The sequence below is a fragment of the Nomascus leucogenys genome, chromosome 1a (assembly GCF_006542625.1).
Source record: "Nomascus leucogenys isolate Asia chromosome 1a, Asia_NLE_v1, whole genome shotgun sequence".
Classification (NCBI taxonomy): domain Eukaryota; kingdom Metazoa; phylum Chordata; class Mammalia; order Primates; family Hylobatidae; genus Nomascus; species Nomascus leucogenys.
In genome coordinates this window covers 63,408,868-63,433,931 of record NC_044381.1, presented here as the reverse complement: position 1 = coordinate 63,433,931, position 25,064 = coordinate 63,408,868, and the positions used below count along the sequence as shown (strand labels likewise).

Sequence of the window (25,064 nt, the reverse complement as noted above, 5' to 3'; positions counted from 1 at the left end):
AGATGAGAACCGCACTTGTTCCACTTGTAAGTGACTGCCATCGCCCGGCTCCCAAAAGCCTGCCTCTGCCTACTCTTCACACCTTTCCAAGGACAGCGACAACAGCTGCTGCATAGACAGAGGACATACAGCCTCCTGGTTTCCACAGAACTCTCCAGACACTCCTTGGCTAGGTGTGAGGAGTGAATATTTTCTCACTCCTGTCCTGGCCTTCCCGGAACCCATAGAGAATTTGCAGAGGCTGGGAGCTGTCCAGCGTGGTGCATTTGAGTCATCCAAAATTATTCATTCTATTTTCCCCAGCTTCTCTTAATCTGTGCTGATGAGATGCAGAAATATGATAAAACAAAACAAAACCAACCAAATCTATCACCTTTGTGATAATCTATTCAAGATGAAGGCTCTCTGCTGTTTTCTAAGCAGAGCAATAGTCATAACAACACCCTGTACAACGTACTTTTCGAGGAAACCCAATGTGTCTGTAGCAGTTGATCCTCTATGTGCAGATCTACGTATAAACCCTTATGGAGCTCTGAGCTGAAAAGCTATGGCAGCAAAAGGCAATAGCAAACCAATGAATGCTGGGCCCTACTCAAGGTGGATAAAGAGGTAGGGTTATTAATGCATTTTGATGCTCGGGGATGGGGCTGCAAAGAGGAAAAAAAAAAAAAGAGTTTCCCCGGAAAAACTCAACAAACACATGGAGTTGAAAACTACACTTCTGCAATTTCTATTAGATAAACAGGATTTTAACCCATTTCAGCAGACCTTTGAGCAAAAGTCAAAATACAGATTGTTACAACCCAACAAGGCTGAGCTTCTTGAGGCAAAAATAATGTCATGTATGACTTTTGTCCTACTCATGGTGCCAAGCATTTGGTAAATGCTCACACTTTACACACACACACACACACACACACTCTCTCGCTCTCTCTCTCTTCCTCCTCCTGGTCACTCACATTGAAATCTGCTCAGATATTACTGGTTACTGGAGAAACCTGAGCTATTCCAGAATTAGACTGCAGTGAAGTCCTCTTTAACCCCAGTGAAGCAGTTATGGGGGACATGTTTTTCTAAACATGTTCTATTAAAAATATAACAAGAGGTCAGAACTCAGAATGGTAAGTTGCAAAAAGCCAAACCAAACCAAAACAAAATGCCCTCTCTGCTTGGTCCTTTTTGGAGCCCTTTCTCCACTCCTTTGTGATGTGGCGGTGAGGAAAACAATGAAAGGAAGAGCTCAGTGTTTTCTCAATGCATGTTAAGACAAAAACTCATTAGAAGTGGTTTTCTTGGAGGAGTGCTAATGTGGCTTAGCCTCCTCACTGGCACATGTACTCATTTCTTCAAGTGAGTCATGAGAGGAGGGGGTTCATTTAGTTGAGGGGATCTGTGTCCACTGTGGGGAAAATGGACCAGAAGATCATTCAGCTGTGGGCTAGGATTGGAAAAGAATTAAGATACTCTAGCTGTGTTAGGAAGATGGCTTTACAGAAGTGATCATGGAAAATTGGCATGAAGCCATCAGAACAGGAGAACTATTAAGTTTCTATGCTTGTGACTTACATATATTTCAAGTGTAATCAAGGTCTGTTCCCACTGAATTCACTTTCGATCTAGCTGACAGTGATACTCTCTTGACTGCCCCTTGGAGCTGTCATTTTGTGATGGTTCTCATTGCTTCTAATCCAAGTGCTGTCACTGACCTAGCATCCTTATCCCTGAAGTGTTTCACAGACAGCGGAGAGGAACACCCACAGAGCCCCGAGAAAATCAAGAGCCAGTAGAAGCCTTCGTTAGACTCATGTAACTTGTATAATTCAAGTTTACCATTTTTATGCATTTAAAAAAGATCTACTTGGAAGTGAGTTGCTAGTATAAATGGCCCGGGATCATTTTGATTTATCTGGCATCCTTTGGAAAACTTTTAAAGACTTTTTGGTCAGTGATCTACATCAGGGGCTAGCAATCCACATCCCACTGGCCAAATCTGGCCTGCCATGAGCTAAGAATAACTTATACCATTCTTATATTCGGGTTTTCCAAGTGGTTGAAAAAATTTAAAAGAATATTTCATGACAGGAGAAAGTTACATGAAATTAAAATTTCCTTGTCTGCATATAGTTTTACTGGAAACAGCCATGCTCATTGGTTTAAGTGTTATCTACAGCTGCATTTTCAAAACAGCAGTGTTGAGCAGTTGCCCACAGAGACTGTACAGCCTGCAAAGCTGAAAATATTTACTATCGGGCCCTTTTGCAAAAAGTTGGTTGATTCCTGATCTCAATCAAAAGTCTTGAAGCCAGGTGTGGTTTTGCACACCTATAATCCCAGCTACTGGGGATGAGGCATGAGAATCACTTGAACCTGAGGAGCGGAGGTTGTGGTGAGCCAAGATCACGCCACTGCACTCCAGTCTGGGCAACAGAGTGAGACCCTGTCTCAAATAAATAAACAAATAACAGAGGACTTGAACTTCTAACTGGCCACCAGAATTTGTAAATTCAAATGCCTTCAGGAGCCAGACACAGGTCAGGGACAGGGTGGGAGCAGGTGCATTCAATCATGGATCATAATGGATTCCATGGTGAACTGAAGGGTGCTTCCCCTACTTAGAGGCATTCAATTTCAACATTATAAATTATGGTGCCACCCAGTGGTGTGTACGCAGGCTGGATTCTGCTTAGGGACCTACAATTTGCAGCCCTTTGAAAAATCTCCCACCTGGTGGAAAGTTTGGATCTAACATGCCATGATGTTTAATCTAACATCCTGGCATATAAGTTAATGACAGTCATATAATAAGGTATTATTTAGAAAATGATAGATGTTTTGCACTTAAGAAAGCATGGAATGGGGAAGTCACATGTAGACAAGAACAGAAGTAAGGCTGAATGGGACCAGAGATGATCTGCAGAGGAGGAGAGGACTGGCCTAGAGAGACGGTGACTCCACCTTCATCTGGCAGCCTGGGGGAAACCAAGTTAGGCCCTCTCTTTGAGGCTCAGTGCTAAGGTCTGAAGGAGAATGGTCAGCCTTCATGTTGAACAAATCACACAGCAATGCAGCTATCAATTAGAGAATCTTTAAACCTGTCTTCAGTACTAATGAGAGTTACCATCCTCCTGAGGAGAGGGAAAAAAATACCCAACAGACTTGTACCACTGCATTATTTCTGGCCTTCACAGGAAAACACACCCAGAGGCAGTGACACAATAAACTCCACTTTACTGGAGCACAGCTGTTAACAGCACAAGTTTCTCTGAGTTCTCATTATTTATATACCACTCCCCGCCCCTTTCAGTAACGAGATAAGCACCTCTTGCTGACTGACTCAGCTCAGAGTATAAAATAAATGTGATCAAAAAAGTTACTGAACACTCCACACAATGTGTAAAAGACTTTCTTTGCAGAGACAGATCAGGCCTCCAGAATTCTCCTGGGCCTACGGAGGGTGCAGGAGCAGCAGACTGGGGCCCCCTGGCTATGTGCTTTCCTACTTAGCACAAAAGGACACTCGCTGCTTTTGAGAGGGAGCCTCCTTGACTGCTGATTAGTTGATGCCAAATGAAGCCAAATTTTTTGTGGGCAGTCCTGAAATGAATGGAGGTGAGTTCTCCACAGAGAAGACAGAGACCGGGCACTTGCCAAGTGCCAGGCTTGCTCACTGGACGTAGGCAACCCTCCCCAGACTCCCTGAGCTGTCCAGGCTGCCACTGAAGTCCTGCCTGGGGTCAGGGAGGCCTGCCATCTGAATGTTGTCTCTTTCCTACCTGGTTCTTCTCATCTTCCCTGCCCCACCCAAGTCCAGGGATGGGTCTAACTTTAATGGAGACAGGAAGGTCAAAAATACAAAATCAAAAGCTTCCATTGCATCTAGCAAAAGTAAACCAATCTGGTAAAAAACAAATCTAAGGGATTTAGGCCTCCTTTTCAGAACAGAACTCAAAAAGTGCCAATTAAGAATTAAAGTTTCTTGCAGATGTACAAAATCAAGACTTCTTTTAGAAGAAAAATAATGCTCAGCTGCTCAAGATGGATCACTTGAACACAGAAGTTCAAGACCAGCCTGGGCAATGTGATGAAACTCCATCTCTACCAAAAATACAACAAATTAGCCAGGCGTAGTGCTGCTTGCCTGTGGTCCCAGCTACTTGGGAGGCTGAGGTGGGAAGATTGCCTGAGCCCAAATGTTGAGGCTGCAGTGAGCTATGATGTGCCACTGCACTGCAGCCTGGGTGAGAGTGAGACACTGTCTCAAAAAAAAAAGACTGGTTTCTGATTGCAAAAACAGCACTAGGATTCCATAGATAGAAGAATAATTTGGGCTGGCTGTGGTGGCTCATGCCTATAATCCCAGCACTTTGGGAGGCTGAGATGGGAGGACTGCTTGAGCCCAGGAGATCAAGACCAACATGGGCAACACAGTAAGACCCCAACTCTACAAAAGAAATGTAATTTTAAAAAGGATAATTTGATATTAAATCATACTGATATTATTCCCCCATTTAACAGCTCATACACACACACACACATACACACATTTAGTATCATTTAGTATCATACACACATTCTTATCGTGTACAAAATACTATGTGATAAAATTGAACAACCATCCCTAATAAAAGCTTTCAGGAAAATAAAATAATTCCTCAGCAGGATAAAAGATCAGCTCTGAAACCTTTCCTCGGCAAGGTCAACAGTAAAATAAAGGTACTATTACTGCTAAAGTCTAGCCCAAAGCATAAGTGGACACCCGCTCCCATTTCTATAATTTAACATTTTCCAGGAAACACTAGTGAGTGCAATTAGATAAAATAAGAAGTAAATGGTGAGAAGAAGGGGGGTTATAAAATAAGATTTGCAGTTGATACAAATTTCTCTTTGAAAAAATTCAAGATAACTGAAAAATCTAATCTAAATTAAAAGTGCATTCACAGGTGTAACCATACAAAAGAGCACTGGTTTTCTTATACGCCAGCCATAACCAGTCAGAATAAGCCTAACAATAAAAGTTCAGGACCTTGCTGAAGAAATGCATAAAGCCTTGATGTAAAAGAAAGTGAACAAATGAAATGCTCCCCATGCCTTTTGATGGTAAGGCTCAATGGTGTGAATATGGCAATTCTGTACAAATTCATCTATGAAATTAACACACACCGTAAGAATTTCTTTTTCTAGAACTTGACAAAATTATTTCTGAAGTTCATTTGGAGGAATAAACATGCCCAACTTGCCAAGAAAATTTTGCAGAAGAACAAATAATAAGTGAGCACTTGCAATACTAGTTATTAAAATGGATTATTAAAGCTGTAATAATTAAGATAGTGAGATAGAGCACAGGAAAAGACAAATCAGTGGAACAGAGTAGGATCTGAAAATAACCTTAAGAATCTATAGGGATTCTGTACATGGTAAATGGGGTATTTCCAATCAGTGAAACAAAAAATGTTTAATTCAGTAAGTGGCTTAGACATCAGGTAAAAGAAAAAAATTAAATCTTAATCCCTACCTCATTCTTTTCACTCAAATGATTTCCAAATGGGCTATAAATGTAAATGTAAAAAATAAAGCCATAACAATAAAATATAGGTGAGTATTTTTAGAATCCTGGAATAAAGAGAGACTTTCTAAACATGAAACCAAAAGCAAAATCCTACTTGAAGGATAGTTTTGAATACGTAAAAATGTTAAACTTCTGCATGTTAAAAATATATATAAGTAGAAAAATTTAAGAATCAAAATAAATGAATAAAAGAAATTGAAGCATATGACAAAAGGTTAAAATCTGTAACACAGAAAGGACTTGCAAATCAAAAAAGAACAGCCCAACTTAATAAAAGTGGGCAAGGATGCAAATAAATAATTTATAAAATAAGAAATACTGGCCGGAAGTGGTGGCTCATGCCTGTAATCTCAGCACTTTGGGAGGTCGGGGCAGGCAGACTGCTTGAGCCCAGGAGTTTGAGACCAGCCTGGGTAACATGGCGAAACCTCATCTCTACTAAAAATGCAAATATTATCTAGGCTCTGTGGTGCACACCTACAGTCCCAGCTACTCAGATGGGAGGATAACTTGAACTAGTGAGACAGAGGTTGCAGTGAGCTGAGATTGTGTCACTGCACTCCAGTCTGGGTGATAGAGCCAGACCCTGCCTCAAAATAAATAAATAAAAAAAATACTAATGACCAAGAAATAAATATGAAAATATTTAATATTTCATATGAAAATACATTCAATCTCACAAGTAATCAAAACATGCCAATTAAGACACCAGCAAGATATCTGTGAGGCCAGTGAAAACACTAAAAAATCTGTTCATACCGACCATTGGTGAAGGCGTGAGGAAACAGGCCCTCTACCACACTGGTGGAATTTATAATTAATCCAGGGCCATCTGGCAATATTCTCCTGCAGATTATTTTTGGCAATTAATTTGATAATAATTAGATAGAGACACGAAAAGGGATACCAGCATTGTTTATGAGAGCTAAAAGGTGGTAACAACTTAAATGCTCAACAATAAAGTGCTGGTTTAATACATAAAGTATACCTTACAGGGGACTCATACGTATCTGTGAAAAAGGTACCAGACTGTTATATAATGAAATGGAAAGATGTTAGCCATACACTGCTAACTGAGAAGAACAATGTATGATCAGCTGCATAAGTGTGTGAATATATATGGAGAGAAAAAAATCCTGTTGCCCACAAAATATGGGCTGGGTGAGGTGGTTCATGCCTGTAATCCTAACACTTCGGGAGGCTGAGGCAGGAGGACTATTTGAGGTCAGGAGTTCAAGACCAGCTTGGGCAACACAGTAAGACCCCATCTCTACTACAATTTAAAATAAAAAAAATGTTAAGTAAAAAGAATATATACAAAATTTGACCAAGTACTATCTACCAGTGAGGAGATAAAGAATAACTTCTACTTCCTTTTGTAATTTTTCCCTATGTTTTCTGATATTTTAAACAGTGAGTATAAATTTCTCTTATGAGAAAAAGTCAGAAAAAGTTATTTTAATATTTTTTAAAAGTCTTACGGAAAACAGGGATACATCTGAGTTTAAACCATTCCACAAATGGCTTGATCAAGAATATATTCCAGGCCAGGCATGGTGGTTTATGCCTGTAATCCCAGCACTTTGGAAGGCTGAGGAGGGAGGACTGCTTGAGGCCCAGAGTTCAAGACCAGCATGGGCAACATAGTGAAACCTCATCTCTTAAAAATTTTAAAAGGAATATATTCCATGGGCATGGAAGTGGAGGACAGTGGGTGATTTACTTTCTATTGAGAAATTACTGGGACACTTCAGTAATTGATCCATGACCAAAGAGAGAAGAGTCATTTTGTCTTCTTCTCAAACTAATTGTCAGAAAGTCAGAAACTTCCTGACCCGGTGTGATGGCTCACACTTGTAAACACTTGTAATCCAGCACTTTGGGAGGCCAAGGCGGGTGGATCACTTGAGGTGAGGAGGTCGAGACCATCCTGGCCAACATGGTGAAAAACCGTCTCTACTAAAAATACAAAAATTAGCCGGGCATGGTGGCACATGCCTGTAATCCCAGCTACTACGGAGGCTGAGGCAGGAGAATCGCTTGAACCCAGGAGGTGGAGGCTGCAGTGAGCTGAGATCGCACCACTGCACTCCAGCTTGGGTGACAGAGTGAGATCCTGACTAAAAAAAAAAAAAAAAAAAAAAGGAGAAAGTCAGAAACTTCTTGAATATACTACATCTGTACATCTGTTTTCTCACTCCTCTATTTCCACCTCTCCTACTTTTTCCGTATGTGAAAGGGACATAGCCCTCTTATAAGAACAGATAGGAACCTTCCTTCAGAGGTGGAAATGCACAAACAGTAACAGTAGGGTTGCCCAACAAAGGAGTGTGCTTGTTAGAAAGCAGGTGAGAGGAGTCAGATCATGAAGAAGTGCAAAGATTTGACTGTAAGAAAGCATTCATGGACCCAGCTGCTGGGGCATGCATCCACACAGACCTGCCCTGACCCTAGGCCTCAAGCACCCCATTGTCCATCACCATCTGGCTTCCTTCCCCACCAAAAAGCAATGTCAACACGCAGGTACGAAACATGAACAGTTGCTTTTTTCCCATTCTCCATTACCCTCATGTGCAGAACCACCAATACACACTACAGAAGAGGTGTGCAGGCCATTCCTGGGTACAGAGAAGTCCACATTTTTCTGCATACATCATTTCAATGAACACTGAACTCAAAAATCATTCATTCAAAAGTCTCCTGTTTATCAGAAATATTGCTTTGCATGTAGACGTTTTGAACGAATAAAAATGTTAGATAGGCTTTGAAAGAATAATCCTGCCTGAATGCCATCCCGTCATATTACTACCATTTGCTTCTGACCTCTCACTGAATCCTTCTTGTGATTTGGCTTCCATTTATATTTTATTTGTTGATACAACAGAGACACTGTAGGGCTTAGGTGTGAGATTTTACTTCCAGATCTCTGTGTTTATCTGTAGAAAGCAACTTGTCCTATGCTTTAGGTTCTGAAATGGGAAGTGGGTATGTGTCTGTGACATCTGTATGCAGCACTTCCTCATTTAAGCATGCCGGAGTCTAAGAAGCAAGAACATCCAAATATCATGCGCACGTTCCCAACCTCAGCTATCTGTGAGACAGCACATGCGGTTCCAGCAGACCTCAAACAAAAGACAGCAGACAACAAAATTTTTTTTTTTTTTGAGATGGAGTCTTGCTCTGTCACCCAGGCTGGAGTGCAGTGCACAATCTCAGCTCACTGCAACCTCCACCTCTCGGGTTCAAGCAATTCTCGTGTCTCAGCCTCCTGAGTAGCTGGGATTACAGGCACCTGCCGCTATGCCCAGCTAATTTTTGTATTTTTAGTAGAGACAGGGTTTCACCACGTTGGCCAGGCTGGTCTCGAACTCCTGACCTCAGGTGATCCTCCTGCCTTGGCCTCCCAAAATGCTGAGATTACAAGCATGAGCCACTGTGCCCGGCTGACAACAGATTCTTGACTCTTTAGATTCTTGATTCAGCAAAAACTATACATTTTTTTTTTTTTTTCCTGTGAGGCAAGGTCTTGCTCTGTCACCCAGTGACGTGATCTCAGTTCACTGCAGCCTCAACCTCCCAGGCTCAAGCGATCCTCCCACCTCAGCTTCCCAAGTAGCTGGACCACAGGTGCATGCCACCACACCCAACTAATTTTGTTTATTTTTTGTATAGACAGGGGTCTCACTATGTAGTCCAGGCTGGTCTCAAACTCCTGGGCTCAAGTGATCCTCCTGTCTCAGCCTCCCAAAGTGCTGGGATTACAGACGTGAGACACTGCACCTGGCCAAGAGCTGTCTTGAAGTCTCAGTTATATGGCTCTGCCTGAAAACTAAAAATAGTGCAGAGGCAAAATGCAGACCCTAAACATACATTTTTAACACAATGAAGATCTGTCTCTTGGTGTAGTGTGATAAAAGACCATATAAGTCAGAGTAACAGAATTTAGAGGTGGATGAAATCTTAGGGATCCTCCAAAGGCCCAGAGAGATGATGCGACCTCCTCACAACCACACAGCTAGCCCTTCAAAGACCAGACCCTGGCCCAGACTAGGTAATTCCTGCTATCCCAGACTATGCTGCCTTTGTCCAGCTATTTGTGGGAAACATAGATAATAAATAAATATCTAGCTAGGCATTAAATATTGAACAAGATATAAATGCCTAATGGCAAAGCTATCCCAAGAACAGATTCTTTGAAGCTTTGCATTTTTGGTGATTTTTATCACCATGGAATTCAAACCTGTCATGTTTTAGATGAAGCCAACTCAGAGGGCAGATGATGTGCCCAAGGATGCCCTGCACAATAGTGTGTGACCAGATTAAAACCAGGTTTCAAACTGCTCCTTCAGTTTTATGCACAAAATGAGATCAGATGTGAAAGAAGAGCCCAGACTCAAACTAAAAGCACAGAGACTGACCTTTCACAGTGCCTTTTTTTCTAATTCTCTGCCTTCCAGGCCCTTCCTTCCAAATGCATTGCCACAGGGGGATCAGACATAGTTTAGGATAAATAAGTTGCCACTGAGCTTTAATTTTCAAAGTAGCATTTAGAAAACCTAAGTCCTTGAGCTTAAAAAAACTCTCAATTTGCCAGATCTTCCAACCAAGACATGAGGGGCAGAAAAAGAGAAAGAGCTGGTAGGACTGTATTAGAGACACAGAGGTCTCTAAGAAGTGTCCAGGTCTTTATTCTCCTTGTAGAGACAGCCTTCGAGACAAGCCTAGAGGAAGTGCCTTATATAAATAAGGCCCTCTTGGAAGCCCTACACAGGCCATGACACCTGAGGAGTTGGGGAGCTACAGCTGAGAGGGGTCTCAATGTGTGCACCCTTCTAAAGTGCAGGGTGGGGAAAAGGACTGTGTTCCTGAGCCCAAAACCGTGCTGCTGGAGAAATCCACAGGAGGACTGGGTCACAGTGCAAGGATCTAACACCCAGAGCCACTGATGTCAGCCTGTGAGGATGGGGACACAGGCAAGTGCATGACAGACGTCTCAGTGGACATCACCACAAGGTCAAAGGACAGCATGCAACATGGATGGCTCTCCCATGAGGCTGAAACAAGAGATGAGCCCCATGCCCACCAAACAGAAGATCACTCCCAGAGGAAGGAAAGGCAAGGGACCCCAAATCAGACAGAGAACCCTGATTTTGCAAACATTTAGCCAAAAGAGAATACAATTTAATGCAGAAGTAACTGAGACTCTGAAATGCCAAGAAAACGATTGTCCCCCAGCAGCAGAAATGGAGAGACTGGTGCCTGATTAGTCTCTACCTGCTAGGCTGTGGCATTCATAAGGACTCATGGTGAAAAGTGATGCCACTCCAACAAGTGTTTCCATCCAGCTTTTTCCCTCTGGGCTCAACCTCTGCACACTGTATGCACACCACAGTATGGCTGCAGTGGCCATAAATCCTACTCACACATGCCACATGGGCCACCAGCAGCTTTTCAAGCTTTTAACCCTTCTACTCCTGGGATGGAGTGAGCCAGTAAGTCACATGGCTTGGTGTTTGGCACCAAAGACCACAAAGAACTGCAGGTCAGAGCTGTCCACCCTTCGCAAAACAGCCCCCACTCAACCCTCCCCCTGAGATCTCAGAAAAGGAATATAGTCCCCTCTTTGGGCATGTATTTCTAGAGAGTGTTTTGAAATTTAGGAGCAAGCAGGGCTTTGAGAAGAAATGCCTCAGGTTAGGCTGGGTGTAGTGACTCATGCCTGTAATCCCAACAGTTTGGGAGACTGGAGCAAGAGGATCACTTGAGGCCAGGAGTTCGAGACCAACCTGAGCAATATAGTGAGATCCCATCTCAAAAAAAAAATTTTTTTTTTAATTAGCTGGGCATGGTGGTGCGTGCCTGTGGTCCCAGCTATTCAGGAGACCTAGGTGAGAGATCGCTTGAGCCAAGGAATATGAGGATGCAATAAGCTATGATTGCACCACTGCACTCCAGCCTGGGCGACAGAGTGAGACCCTATCTCAGGAAAACCAGCCTGGCCAACATGGTGAAACCCTGTCTCTACTAAAAATACAAAAATTAGCTGGGTGCGGTGGCTCATGCCTGTAATCCCAGCACTTTGGAAGGCCGAGGCCGGTGAATCACTTCAGGTCAGAAGTTCGGCCAACATGGTGAAACCCTGTCTCTACTAAAAATACACAAATTAGCTGGGTGTGGTGGTGGGCACCTGTAATCCCAGTGACTTAGGAGGATGAGGCAGGAGAATCACATGAACCTGGGAGGTGGAGGTTGTAGTGAGCCGAGATTGCGCCACTGCACTCTAGTATGGGCAACAGAGCAAGACTCCATCACAAAAAAAAAAAAAAAAAAAAGAAAAGAAAAAAAATTAGGTTGGCTGCAGTGGCTCATGCCTGTAATCCCAGCACTTTGGGAGGCCAAGGTGGGTGGATCACATGAGGCCAGGAGTTTGAGACCAGCCTGGCCAACATGGTAAAACCCCATCTCTACTAAAAATACAGAAATGAGCTGGGTGTAGTGGCACGTCCCTGTACTCCCAGCTACTCAGGAGGCTGAGGCAGGAGAATCGCTTGAATCTAGGAGGCGGAGGTTGCAGTGAGCGAGATCATGCCACTGCACTCCAGCCTGGGCAACAGAGCGAGACTGTCTCAAAAAAAAAAAAAATTAAAAATAAAATAAAATAAAATAAATTAGAAAAAAAAAAAGAAAAAGAAATGCCTCAGGTTAGAGAAAATAGCCTGTGTTTTTCACACTGGGAACCCCTGCTTCAGTGGGATAATGCTTACTGAACAAGCATTTTGGGGCTGGCCATGAGTATGGATTGCAATACGAGAGAAAGCCAGCTGTTTGGTTGTCATTCTGCTTATTTTCCTTAAAATGGTAATGGTACAAAACTACTGTAGAATTACAGTAGCACAGGGAGTTAAGTCACTTTTATGTGTTTTTGTTAAGTTGTTTTTAAGCTCTACTTTTTGCCTCTTATGATTTATTACAGTGTTTTTCTTGGGCATTGTGCACACTGAATACACTTCTGAATCTCAGTGGGAACTGCCATATAAACAGCTCGTCTTTGCATAGACTATGCTTTTATCTATTAGCACATAGGGTAATAAATGTTCCTGTAAACATGATTTGTTTCTCTGGACATTAAAATGGACAGACTGGAATTAAAACCAAGTCAATGGCTTTGAAGTTCACCCTGCTGCTATTATACTTGTTCCACGTGAGGCTTTTGGTATCGGCTTCTAGAACATCCACTCAGGAGGGCCAGTGGGTGTTTGCCTAAGCGTATGTAATACCTGTCAGAATCATCTATCTTCTGCAAAGACCCTTCTGTACATTCACTTATGGCCTATCTTTCGGGTTGAACTCCAGAGATAGTTCAGAGCTCCTTCCCATCAAAAGAAAGAAAAATATATAGAAAAAAAAAATATCGTACTGTTTGCCTCTCATTTTGTCAAACTCTGTTCTTTGGAAAATCCTGTTAGTAGTTCTAAATGGGATGATAGCCGGGCATGGTGGCTCACACATGTAATCCTAGCACTTTGGGAGGCTGAGGCGGGTGGATCACCTGAGGTCAGGAGTTCAAGACAAGCCTGGCCAACCTGGTGAAACCCCATCTCTACTAAAAATACAAAAATCAGCCTGGCATGGTGGGGTGTGGCTGTAATCCCAGCTATTTGGGAGGCTGAGGCACCAGAATGGCTTAAACCGGGGAGGTGGAGGTTGCAGTGAGCTGAGATTGTGCTGCTGCACTCCAGCCTGGGCAGCAGGGTGACACTTTGTCTCAAAAAAATACAAATAAAAACAAATAAATAACTAAATGGGACGATAGAGAGAAAAGGTGTTGGTTTTGCCTGTCTGGCATTTGTTCCCTTCTGAATAATAAATAACACATTAAATTTCCTTTTGGCAACAACTCCTTCCCCATTCTGGATATACGTAATTCCAGGGAGGGTGACCCCACACCTCCAGACCCAGAGATTGGATGTGACCCAGTCATGCCACAGTGATTCATTTCAGGGATGGGGCACACAATCTGAACTAGTCATGGAGCTTAAAGCCTGGAACTTTTGCTGGAATCTTTGGGAATGGAAAACTGCCTTTCCTTGGGGCTTGCTTAAGTGGCAGGATATGAGTCTGGAACTGCGGGCAGCTATCTCACCACTATTTGGAGACAGCCCCCACCAACCCCATGAATGAGGCTGTAGCAAAAGGCAGCAAAACTGAGCCATGGAGAGGCAGAAACTGAGTGCCTGTATCCACAGACACCGAAACAAGAGCTACCCCTAGATGTGTTTGTAATCTGAACCAATCAAGTTTCATTTTTTTTATTAAGCCAGTCCCTGTTTGGATTCTGTTGTCCTGACAAATACAGCTTTGGGCCCACAACCAGGTTCTTTTTCAATGGGAAGGAAGCAGCTTCTGGATAACTATGGAAAATACAGAGTAGGTGTGGTCAGAGTCCAAGATTTCTGCTGACACTCCTAACCGAGGTTCATGAAAACCAACCATGAGCCAGAGTTAGAACAACAAAAGAGTAGACAGCTGAAGACTGGTGGCTCTGGGACCAAACCCAAGAGAACCACGTAAAACACAGGGTCTCTTCCCGCTGGTGGAAACTCAAGGGGTCCAGATCAGCAAGCATTCATGACCAACTCCACCCACCTAGAGACAGACTAGGAAAATTCCAGTGTAACCTTGAACTACGTTAACTAACTCCCAGTCTGATTCCTCCTATTAAATAAGAACAGCACCTTCCTATCTCACAGGATTGCTGTGAGTTTAAATGTGACAATGCATGTAAACCATTTAGCTGGGAACCTGACATATAATAAATGTTAGACATTATCATTATTATCACTATTAGCCACAAAATCCAAAGTGCCTGGTACCAGCATTTTACACAGCTTTTTGCATGTAAGTCACTCAGTGAATAATTTAAGTGAATGAGATGGCTGGGTGCAGTGGCTCATGCCTGTAATCCTAACACTTTGGGAGGCTGAGGCAGGCAAATGGCTTGAACTCAGGAGTTTGAGACCAGCCTGGGCAACATAGTGAAACCCAGTCTCTACAAAAAATACAAATATAGGCCGGGCATGGTGGTGTGCATCTGTGGTCCCAGTTACTTGGGAGGCTGAGGTGGGAGGATTGCTTGAGTGGGGGGCAGGGGCAAGTAGCGGGGGAGAGTGCAGAGGTTGCAGTGAGCCAAGATCTTTCATGCCACTGCACTCCAGCTTCGGTGACAGAGTGAGACTCAGTCTCAAAATCATAATAATAATAAGAATAAATAATTTAAGTGAATGAGGCAGTGCTGGACTAATCTGGAATTCTAAACAAAAATTCTAGGAATCAAGGGCTTCCGGAACACACACATAAATTCTTTATTTTTAACTATAATTGTGTGCTAAATGATTTAAACACCTCATCTGAATTAAGCTTCATAACAACTTCATAAATATATAATTACTGAGCTCCATTTTACAGACGAGAAACCTAAGGCTCAGAGAAGGTAAGTAGAGCCTGAGTTGTCATAAATAGAATGGTGGAGACAGGATTCAAAAACCCATGTCTGAAGGACCCGAAAGCCTGTGCTCTGACGACTCTATCTACTGTCTCTGTACTGAAGGTAAAGGTCCCCTCACATTCCAGTTCCTCAGTCTTGACTGTTCAGTATGAAATAGGTCAGGCCTTACTCTTCGTTTCTAACTGCCTGTCTTACGAAAGCTAGCTCTCTGGAAGACAGAGATGGTGAAACCTTTTCTTCTCCCTCTATTTCTTTGGGCCAAGATGATCTGTAATTTTGCTCCCAGTTCTAAAATGTCCAAAACTCCCAAGAGAGACTTGTGTTTTTGACCATTGCCTATTCCACTGGTTCCCACTTCGGTTCAAGTCAGGCCCTTTGGGAGATACTCCCTTCCACAAGGATGGAGGCTCAGCTTGGAAAAATGTTCAAACTTCATTGAATACATAACACCACTGACTGCATTTCAAATCCTTGTCACTAGTTTTGTATGGCTTAAGCTCCCGTCTCTTATTTTAATCTATTTAAATAAATGTCCTCACTTTTTAAAAAGACTCAATCTGGCCAGTTAAGGATTGGCCTTTCTCCTGTTCAAATTTGTGATCATTCTCAGTTTCATTAAAAAATAAATTCAAAGGCCCAGCAGCAGCAGCTCTGGCTTAGATCGTGAGCAAACTGGTTCTCTCAGCTCTAGAACCTTTAGATTTCAGATCCAGATTCTTCAATTCTCATCTCAGGATTCCAAAGTCAATTATGCCACACTAGAAACTGAGATTAAAAGAGAAGCCTTCGGGCACACCATCAAAAAGACTTTGGACACACATGGCAATGAATGCCCTTGGAAGGTCCCACGTGTTTAAAAAAAAAAAAAAATGGGTGCTTCTCACTCTCTCAGGGGGGATCACATTCTTATGAATAATAATGTTAGTCCTATTATTTGCTGAGGGGACTGCTTGAGGCTGGGATAAAACAAATGTTTACTTGTGGCCTTAATGCATCAAAAAGGTATTAAATTTTCAGGAGGATTCCAGGTAGGGAGTGGTAGGAAACCTCTCAGCAGCTCTGCCTTGGGCTGTTAAAGAGAGTGCTGCTCCCATAAAAAAGGCAAAGGCCACCCCAGCTCACTCCACCTCTGCCCTTTCACTTAGTTAATTCCATGAAGCAGCCCTTTAAACTAAGGTGAAAAAGAAAAATGTTAACCATAGACTGAAGTCCCAGGAGAGCAAGGGGGGAAAAGAATTCAAATGAAAGTACTGCAAAGAATTCAAAATGAAGGAAAAATTCCTAGGCACCCACAGAGCCAAGCTTGAAGCTAGGGACTTTAGCATATTCTGCTGACAAATGCTTCCAACTACCTAGTTGAAGCCCTCATGAGCTGGTGAGGCTCTGGGAGATTACACAGTATGACCACTCACATGCTAGTCAAGGCAGAGAGGTGGCTTTTGAACCCTGGTGGTGTGCTTCAAAGCCCTCCAAGTCCCCCCAGAACATTTCAAGAGAACAATCCCCATCTCTCTGAGAGAGGGTGGGGATGTGCTTTCTTAAAGACAAAATGATGGATGTGATGACCTCCCAAGGTCACTTCCAACCTCCAAGTGCTATTCTTTTGATACTAACAACTGCTGCCACCAAGTGCTCTGAGTTAGGCCTAGGCCTGTGACTAACTTTCAACAAAAAGTGGGGCGGAGAGAGAGAGCCAGGATTGCTCAAAGACCACTGAAAGAGGATCTCACTTCTTTCCCTTTTTAACCATCTGTGGGGTTTTTTTTCTTCGTCTTCCTTTTGCCCCTCCTTTCTGCGTGTGTTGCATAGAAACAGAAAGTGCCTTTGTACCAATTACTAGGCACTAATTTACGCTCTTCAGTGGGCGCTGGGCTTGCTGGAGAAACATTAGGAAAAGGTGGGAGGGTCGGATGTGGGGGAGGATTCTAGCAGTAGAGGAAGAAATGGCATGCTACAAGCTTTTTCTCCAAACCTGAGAACAGCCAAGGGGAAAGAGAGAGAGAGAGAGAGAGAGAGAGAGAGAGAAAAAAAAAAAGAACACGGAAGATTTGGAAGTCAAGACTAACAAATGCAACAAAGCTTTATTTTTTTTTTTAACGAAGAATGCTAATGATCATAAGGCATTCAGAAATCAAACTGATGGGATAGAAAGCAGGCTCCAACTAGAGCATGTCAGATTGTTTTAGGGGCTTCTGAAAGAGTGAAGACTGGGAAATCATCCGCCCACTTTTCTTCTCAATGAACTTACTAAGGAAAACCATTGTCAGCCATTTTCCCAATATGTCATATGATGTTTCTCCCTGGGAAGTTCAATCTGGGAATTTCCCACAGATGTTGCAGAATGACTAGTCCTTGGGATAAGTGTCAACAATTGAGACAGGAATGTAAATCTGACCCTCAGGTTCAGAATCCAAGAATTCATTTCCCTGAATCCAAGAATTCATTTCCCTCAGCTTACATCTTTGTGTCTGAAGGTAATGGGGTGTCACCATCCAAGTGGCACTGTATTTACTCTGGTACCTCCCTCTCTCAACCAGGAACCCACTTATACCCCTCCCCTCTCTCTTCTCACCACGCACAGAAGATGTGAGAGGAAAATCAAGGGAAACAATGTGTGTACTCTGTAATTTGACTCCACTTATGTTTTCTATCGTGAAACTGTAATCTTGCCAGCAGAAGATTCTCAGAGGCCCCCCGACTTTGTCTTTGCTAGGGCAGATGGAGGATGACACAGGACAAATGGGAAATGAGGAAGGAAAGGCAACTGGGTGGCTCCTACCTTGCGACTAGCAATAAGAGCTATAAAGTCCTAACAGCCTCCAGCCCCAGGGTCAGATTTCTGCAGAGAGCTCGGGCTGGGGGCTGGAGAACAGTTTGGGCATCTTTCAGTTGATTCAAGGGAGTTTTAGCCTCTTGTCTAAAACCCAGAAACAAACCCTATAGCAAACCCTTGCAGCCTTAGAAACCCATCCTCTATAGCTAGAAGCCATGTGTATGCAGCCTTTTGCATAGATTGTTATTCTTCCCTAACAGGATACTTGATATCACTCCTATTGCTGAGTGGGGTGGGGCAGTATCATCTCCCAGGGGGCAAAAATTGGTTCTGTGACAGGTGAAAAAAGTCTTAGCTATTACAACAATTTGTTGCCTTCAGAAGGGGGCATAGTCCATAAACAGCTCAAGTGTATCTGTGGAATTAAAATGTAATGGGGGAGGCCAGGCGCAGTGGTTCACACCTGTAATCCCAGGACTTTGTGAGGCCGAGGTGAGCAGATCACTTGAAGTCAGAAGTTCGAGACTAGCCCGGCCAGCATGGTGAAACCCTGTCTCTACTAAAAATGCAAAAAATTAGCCGAGTGTGGTGGCACGCACCCATAATCCCAGCTACTCTGGAGGCTGAGGCAGGAGGATCAGTAATGGAGGGGACAATTATGGAAAAAAGGGTAGAGAAAGTTACCTGCGCAAGCCCCACTCAGGCCTAGTTGTACATTTATGTTGGATGAAGCAAGTTGGGTTATGAAATGCCATTCCACATCACTCTGGGGAGCCCTCTGGAAAGAAGAATGGGGTAGAGAGAATGTGTCCCTAAGGATCCAGATACAGGGCTTCCGTTCCACTCATGAAGAGAAGAGACGGTGGTAAGGGCTGGGCAGGGCCTACTTAAGGGGCAGCCCAGCGAGCTAAGGCCGCTTAGTCTAGGGCAAGGCCTTGCTCTGTCCCTAAGACCCCACCTCCCAGGCAATGAAGTGAGTTTTTCCTCATACCTCTGATGACATCAGACTCTCCTTGACCAAACAGTTGACTCCAAAGCCTTTTACGGTAATTAAGGGAGAAGAGTGCAAGAAGCTCAGGGCAACCTCATGCCTTTAACCAAAATTCCCACCTAAGTTAGAGTTGGCTAGTGATGGACATTCCTAGAGGGACCAAAAAATCTGTTTTCCATATTGGAGGACAACTTCTACTACGGAGGCTGTCCAGGTGCCTCACACCAAGTATGCCAAGGATCCCAAGAATGTGTTCGAAGAGGCTAAGGAAAAGCAGAAGCCGCCACTCCGGGCTTTTGTAGCTCCCATCTCTCCTGGTTTTTTGTGAGCCTCCTTTTGCACCATATATACATATATATATATATATAAATACTGAAAAATATTTTTTCATAGAACTGGGGTGTGATGGTTGGAATTTGGGGTTTTCTGATCTTCAGAATCCTATAACCAGTATTATCAAACTCAACCCATTGTCACTACTTGGCGATAGCTGACTTAAGCCCCTCCAAAAAGAGAATAAGATGGCACCTGGCACAGAAACAAGGCCTAAGGTTTCTATCATCCAGATATCAACCAGCATGATTCAATATCAGCCTGTTCTGATGACTTCTGAGCTGGAATTAGAATGTAGTTGTTTCCTTCTCCAAAGGATAACACTACCTTTACCACCCACCCCCAAAATCTGCCCATACTCTATGGGAAAGGTATCCACAAAGTCAGGAGACTTAGGATAAACTTCATGTTAATTACATTGTCAAATAATATGCTTGATATATTTTCATATAAAATACTCTAATAGTTCTAAAATTAATCTGAAACAGTACAAATAAATATATCAAAAAGTGTCCAAAAAGTCTGGAAACAGGAAAAATAGTATATTTGTTGCATCTTTTTTTCTTTAGATTAACAATGGATCCACTGCTTAAACTTTAGAGGTATGTCACCTGAAAAGATCTGGTCTGGTTGAAGAAAAACAAACTGAATATACTATTTGAAAATGTAAATTAACATACTGCTTAAAAATAAGTTTATCCAGTGTTTTCTGATTTTTAAGGTGACGTTCTGCACATTATACACAAACCACAGGACCCAGCATTTCTCAAGGGGCTACTGTGTGTGGAACCCTACTAGGTGCTTTATAGACGTTATCTTTGCACAAGAACCTGTGACTTGAGGATAGTAGCCCTATCTTGTGGATTAAGAAAGTGAGACTTAAACAAAGCTAAGGTTGCAAACTTAAATGCCCAAAGAGATCCTGTAAATGATTAAAATATGAGGCACTGCCCCATATCATGATCAGTTCAAGCCAATTGTTGCTAGGCAGGAATTCAGGCCCAGTTTTGACAGATCTTTTGATTTTTCCAGACAAGCCAGAAATATGGATTCATGCCATAATCCTCTGATTTTTAGATGTTGGTAACTAATTAAATTTTTATAAACCCTGTGTTGGCCAAGCCAAACAAATCTGCAAAGCAAATTCAGCAGCAAGCCTCCAGTTTGCAAACTCTGAATTAAAGTAACTTGCTTATGGTCTCTAACGAGAAAACAATAGGACAAATCAGAACCCAGCTCAGTCGGCCTCAACTGTGTCGTTCCTCCCAGCACACTACAGAAGTAGCAGCACTGAATTAGAAGAAAATCTGTTTGAATGATTCAACTTCTAAAGCTGGTGTAGAAGTGGTCTATGGAAGTGGCAGCTGTATGTGTCTCTATAAGGAAGTGAGCAAGCTGGAGGGTTTCTTGCGGGAATGTTAGCAGCACTGAGCAAGGGGGTGTGGCAGGGAGTTTAGCTCTTAAAATCTTCACAGAATGCAGACATTCCAAATGCCATCTCTGCCCACCTTCTTGATTTAACACCAGCAGAAAGAAAATTAGGAAAGCTCCTTACCGTACCCTAAAGTCAATTTAAATTGAAGTTCTATCTGAAACTTCCAAATGCATGAGACCTCCAAGTCTCTTATTTAAAGTAACCTTAACACATACCTCCTCTAGCAGGAATACACTTCTGACAATATTAACCCAGGCTGAGGTTTTGTTCAACCATGCACTAAGATTAGAGATCCCCAAAACATAGGCACCTGCGATCACCATATCCCTAGGTTCAAAGGACTAACTGCAGCACTTAAAGCTGAACGAACATCTCACTTCGTTTTCCACTCCTGACTGGGAAAAAGGTTCTCCTGCAACAGCTGAGCCGAATGACTTGCCTTATGGAGAATTAAGGAGCAGCACGCATGCACGCACACACAAGCAGCCATTTCTATAAATGCCTGAGAAAAATCACTCAGCCGAATGGCCCAGAACGCTGGAAACCCTATTCCTGAGTCGGACAGACTCTGGCAGCTCACAGAGGAACTGCAGGCCTCTCTGGCTGCACGACTGGGCAGCTCCCTGAAGGAGAAAATGCCTTTGCTCAAGGTGGCAGTGGGTGTCGATGGGAACAACTGAACTCCGGGAACATGGCTGACACAGCCAGGCCCGCCCAACAGCTGTTGGTAAGTAACACCCTCCGGTTAATATACCCGTACTTCACCTCCAGAGCCACACTAAAGGTCACATCTCCCAACACAGGCACATGTCTTTCAGCAACCTTACAGATACAAGCCTTAAAACGTGCTGTTTTATGGCAACCTAGATCATGACCCCAAACAGAACCTGATTTTGCATTAACCATGGAGGAAATTCAGTCTGATTCCAGTGCCAGCAGCCACCTCCACAAGAACAAGTTTCCAAAGGAAATGGAATGAGAAGCAGTTACGTGGCCTTTCTTTTAAATAGGAAAGCAAAACAAAACAAAAAACCCCAATCAAGTATCATTTTTTTCCATGTATCATTTTTAAACCACAGGCCCAAGACCTCATCTTAAAAGTATCGAAGTATTACACCAAAAAATGACAACACTTTTCCAACTAACTCCAACAATACCCTCTCAAACACCGTGTCACAGGACAGAGGCAAAAGGCTTATCTGAGAGGACCAAGCCCCGCTACCTCATCTGAATAGCGCTTTTAAAAGAAGCGTTCCGAAGATGGTCAGACAGCATGTCCAAATGTGAATGCTTTCTAACTTTTACCGTTCTTGTTAAACACAACCAAGAGAATTGGATGACCCAGGTCCCTGGAAGTCTCCAAAGCCCATTTTAAAAGGCAGATAGATGTCTTTCTGGCCACATTCAGTTGTACGGCCATGCCTCTCACCCTTCCTGGGAGGAACTATTCCCTGAGGCCTCCAGAACCGCTCAACATTCATTACCAAGCCTTGACCTCCGGCAAGGACCACACCTCCCTGCAAACCGCGATTCAGGGGTGGAGGGTGCGACCTAAGTCACATGGCCAAAAAAAAAAAAAAGTCAGCTCTGAAATCTGGCTCATTAGGAAGACTCATGAGTGAAGTTAACCACCATTACTTGATCAGACTCCTCTGCTGCCTGAAGCCGGGTTACTTTAAACCTCTCGGGGGACTCCTGGCCAAATTTAAAACCACCTTGCCAAGCCCAGAAAAGTAGCAGGCATCCAGTTAAATGAGTCCTTAGTCATCCCTAAAAGGCTCAAAGTAAAGTGCGCCGCGTCCCCCCTCGGTTTCAACCACTTCTCTGCAACCCGACAAGAGAATTAAATAAAAGATACGCCATCTGACTTCCCCGCTGCCAGCGTCTTTCCCAGGTGGGGTGGCCCCACCATTGCGGGGTGCGGGAGTCCCGGGGGCGGGGCGGGACAGGGGAGGGGCGGACACCACCCCTCGCGAAGCCACGCACCGCACTTGCTCTGCCCGCCAGTTTAAGGCTCTCCGTGGCTCCCGGAGGCCGGGAACAATTAAGGAGAGAGTGAGCTTTCCGCCAATGCACATTTAAATTATTTAAAGAGTTAAACCGCATCTTATCCAACATGTTTGCACCCTTTCGGCCGAGTGCAGTGTCCCGAACGCCCAGGAACGCTGCCTGGCCAAAGGTTAACTAACCCCAGAGCTCCAGGGGAAAGGGCGACGCCGCTAACCTGTATGCACTCTGTAATGGGCTTTGAGATGGGAGGATTTTCCATAGACTTTCCCACAGCCACTGTAGGGGCACTTGTGCCTCTTTTCGGACGCGTGTTTCCCCTTCGCAGCCACTCCAGGGTGGAGAAGGGAGAGCGGGCTGGGCGCGCTGCCAGGATCCTGTCTCTCCTCCGGGCTGTGGGAAGGACTCGACCCAGATTCGGTGGTCACGTCGCTGTCGGATCCCATATCCTCATCTGGACTCTCCAGACTGTCGCTGCACACGGAGGGGGTCTGGATGGGTCGGTACTTGTTCAGGTCCAACAAGCTCTTGGCGATGGTGACCAGCGTGCAGTAATCCTTCCAGGTGTCCCCCGGGTCACCGTGCTCCTTGGTCACCTCGCGCTCAGGTAGTCGCAGCCGCTCGGCGTCCGGAGCGCCCCCATGCTCCGGCACCGCAGCGCGGTTCGAAATGGAAACCAGACACTGGGCAGCCACGAAGTCCATGTAGGCGGCCGCGGACATGGTGCGGGCGACGGCAGCCCAGGCGGAGCGGCCAAACTTGGCGGTGGTTATGGAGGTTCGGCTCGCCCTGCCCTGGCCTCGGACGACGAGCGCGGCGCGGCGCGGCACGGCGCGGCGGCCAAGGGGGCGGGGGCGCGGGGCGCTTCCGACTCGCAGGAGCGCCGAGGCGACCTCAGCCCCTCATCTTTACGTAACCGGCAGCGCCTCCGCACGCAGCATCCACGGCCCCGGGCTCCGCCGCGCTGCCGCCTCTAGCCGCCGCCCCTGCCCCGCGCCGGCCGCGATCCCCCGACGGGCGCGCCGGCCCCTCTGAGCCGGCTCCCTTGGAAAGATGCCACACGTGGCGGTCGCAAGTTTATTCGACTGAAAACGCCCCCGAGGCGCTAGGAGAGGAAACTGCAAGAGAGGTGCACGCCCTCGGCCGCCTCTCCGTTGAGCCAAAGCCCCAGGACATTCACCCGATCACCCCGACGCGGGTGGCGAGGGCCCCGCCGAGCGCCAGGTCTAAGAGACACTTTTTCCCGAGTCCACGGACGGCTTCTGAGCCCCTGCTCCGGCCGGTCCACACCATTCCGGCATTCTCTTGCTCAGTAACAATTTCGCAGAATCCCATCACGTCACAAACCAAACCCCCTCCAATTGGCCAGTGGGGAGGGTGATTCAACTCTGTTTACTTTCTCCCCCTGCCAGTCAGAACGGCCTTCGGTGGAGAGGTGCGTCTAGAACTGAGGCGTGCGGCCAATCCGACTGTTCCGTTTCGCTGCCTCGTGCTACCCCTACAGCCTCGAACACTGACATTTAAAAGGGTAACAGCTGGGAGGCAGGGAAGGGGCAGCCTCACACTTTCGGAGTGCCTCGCGGTCCCGTGGCCGGTCCGGACCTCCTGGCTCACATTCCAGCTTGCGGAGCTTTGGGACACATCTTCCCTAGTCAGTTGCGCTCGTTCCTATGGCAAAAGAGAACTTCAGCTTCGGTTTTCCAGCCCCCAAACAGTTAAGTGACTTCCTGCAAACGCTACAGTCCCAGCAACCAGCCTTCCAATCAAAAGTAAGTTGGTTGATGTCACTGGCATTGACTTGGCCAATCAGAAGGGCGTTCCGAAAGCAAGCGCTCGACACTTGTAAACGCGAAGAGCTGTAGTGAAACTGGACACATCTTTGTATTTTGTGTTGCTGGTAGTAAATTTGAGTTATGGATGAGAGGACAGGGGTGATGAATAAATGCAGTGTGAATCTATAATTTAAAAAACCCCATTATGTCAGGGTAAGTCCAAGAATAAACACAAATGAGTAAGAATTCGTTTTGTTATATATTTTTTGGATGCAGCATATTTTGGGGCAGATGTTTAAAAATTCTTCCATCCAATACATTAACTATGACCAATTCATCTTAAAAATGCAGTGCTAACAAAAGTTCTGGTTTTACAGCATAGCCTTTCTACTGCCTGAGATTCTTCCATGGAAACATCCAATCTTTGCTTGTCATATCTCTTAATTCCTCTACTTCTCCGGTGCAATTTAGTCTAAATACATTCTTTTAGCTTTATTTGGAAGCTATTTTTAACCCACTTTCAGATAAATGGAGACAAAAACCATTCATTTGTGTAACTTTTAACAAAAACCCACCATTCTTAGCTCTTTTTCTTTCCAGAGCCCCTGCATGGTTTTTAGGACATGTTTCTCTTCCCTCACTTCACAAATGTGGAGACTGAGTTACAGAGAAGTGACTTATT

At 44.5% G+C, this 25,064-nt stretch overlaps 1 protein-coding gene across 1 annotated transcript in view; it reads right to left on the bottom strand.

The window, feature by feature from the left end:
• The window catches only part of KLF9 (Kruppel like factor 9), a 29,773-nt gene extending 5,147 nt beyond the window's left edge, over nt 1-24,626 (bottom strand). The window contains exon 1 of the mRNA XM_003267396.2: nt 22,828-24,626. Within this exon, the coding sequence (XP_003267444.1) occupies nt 22,828-23,332 (505 nt within the window). The 5' untranslated portion in view covers nt 23,333-24,626. The remainder of the gene's footprint in view (nt 1-22,827) is intronic.
• Between the last annotated feature and the right edge of the window lie 438 nt (nt 24,627-25,064).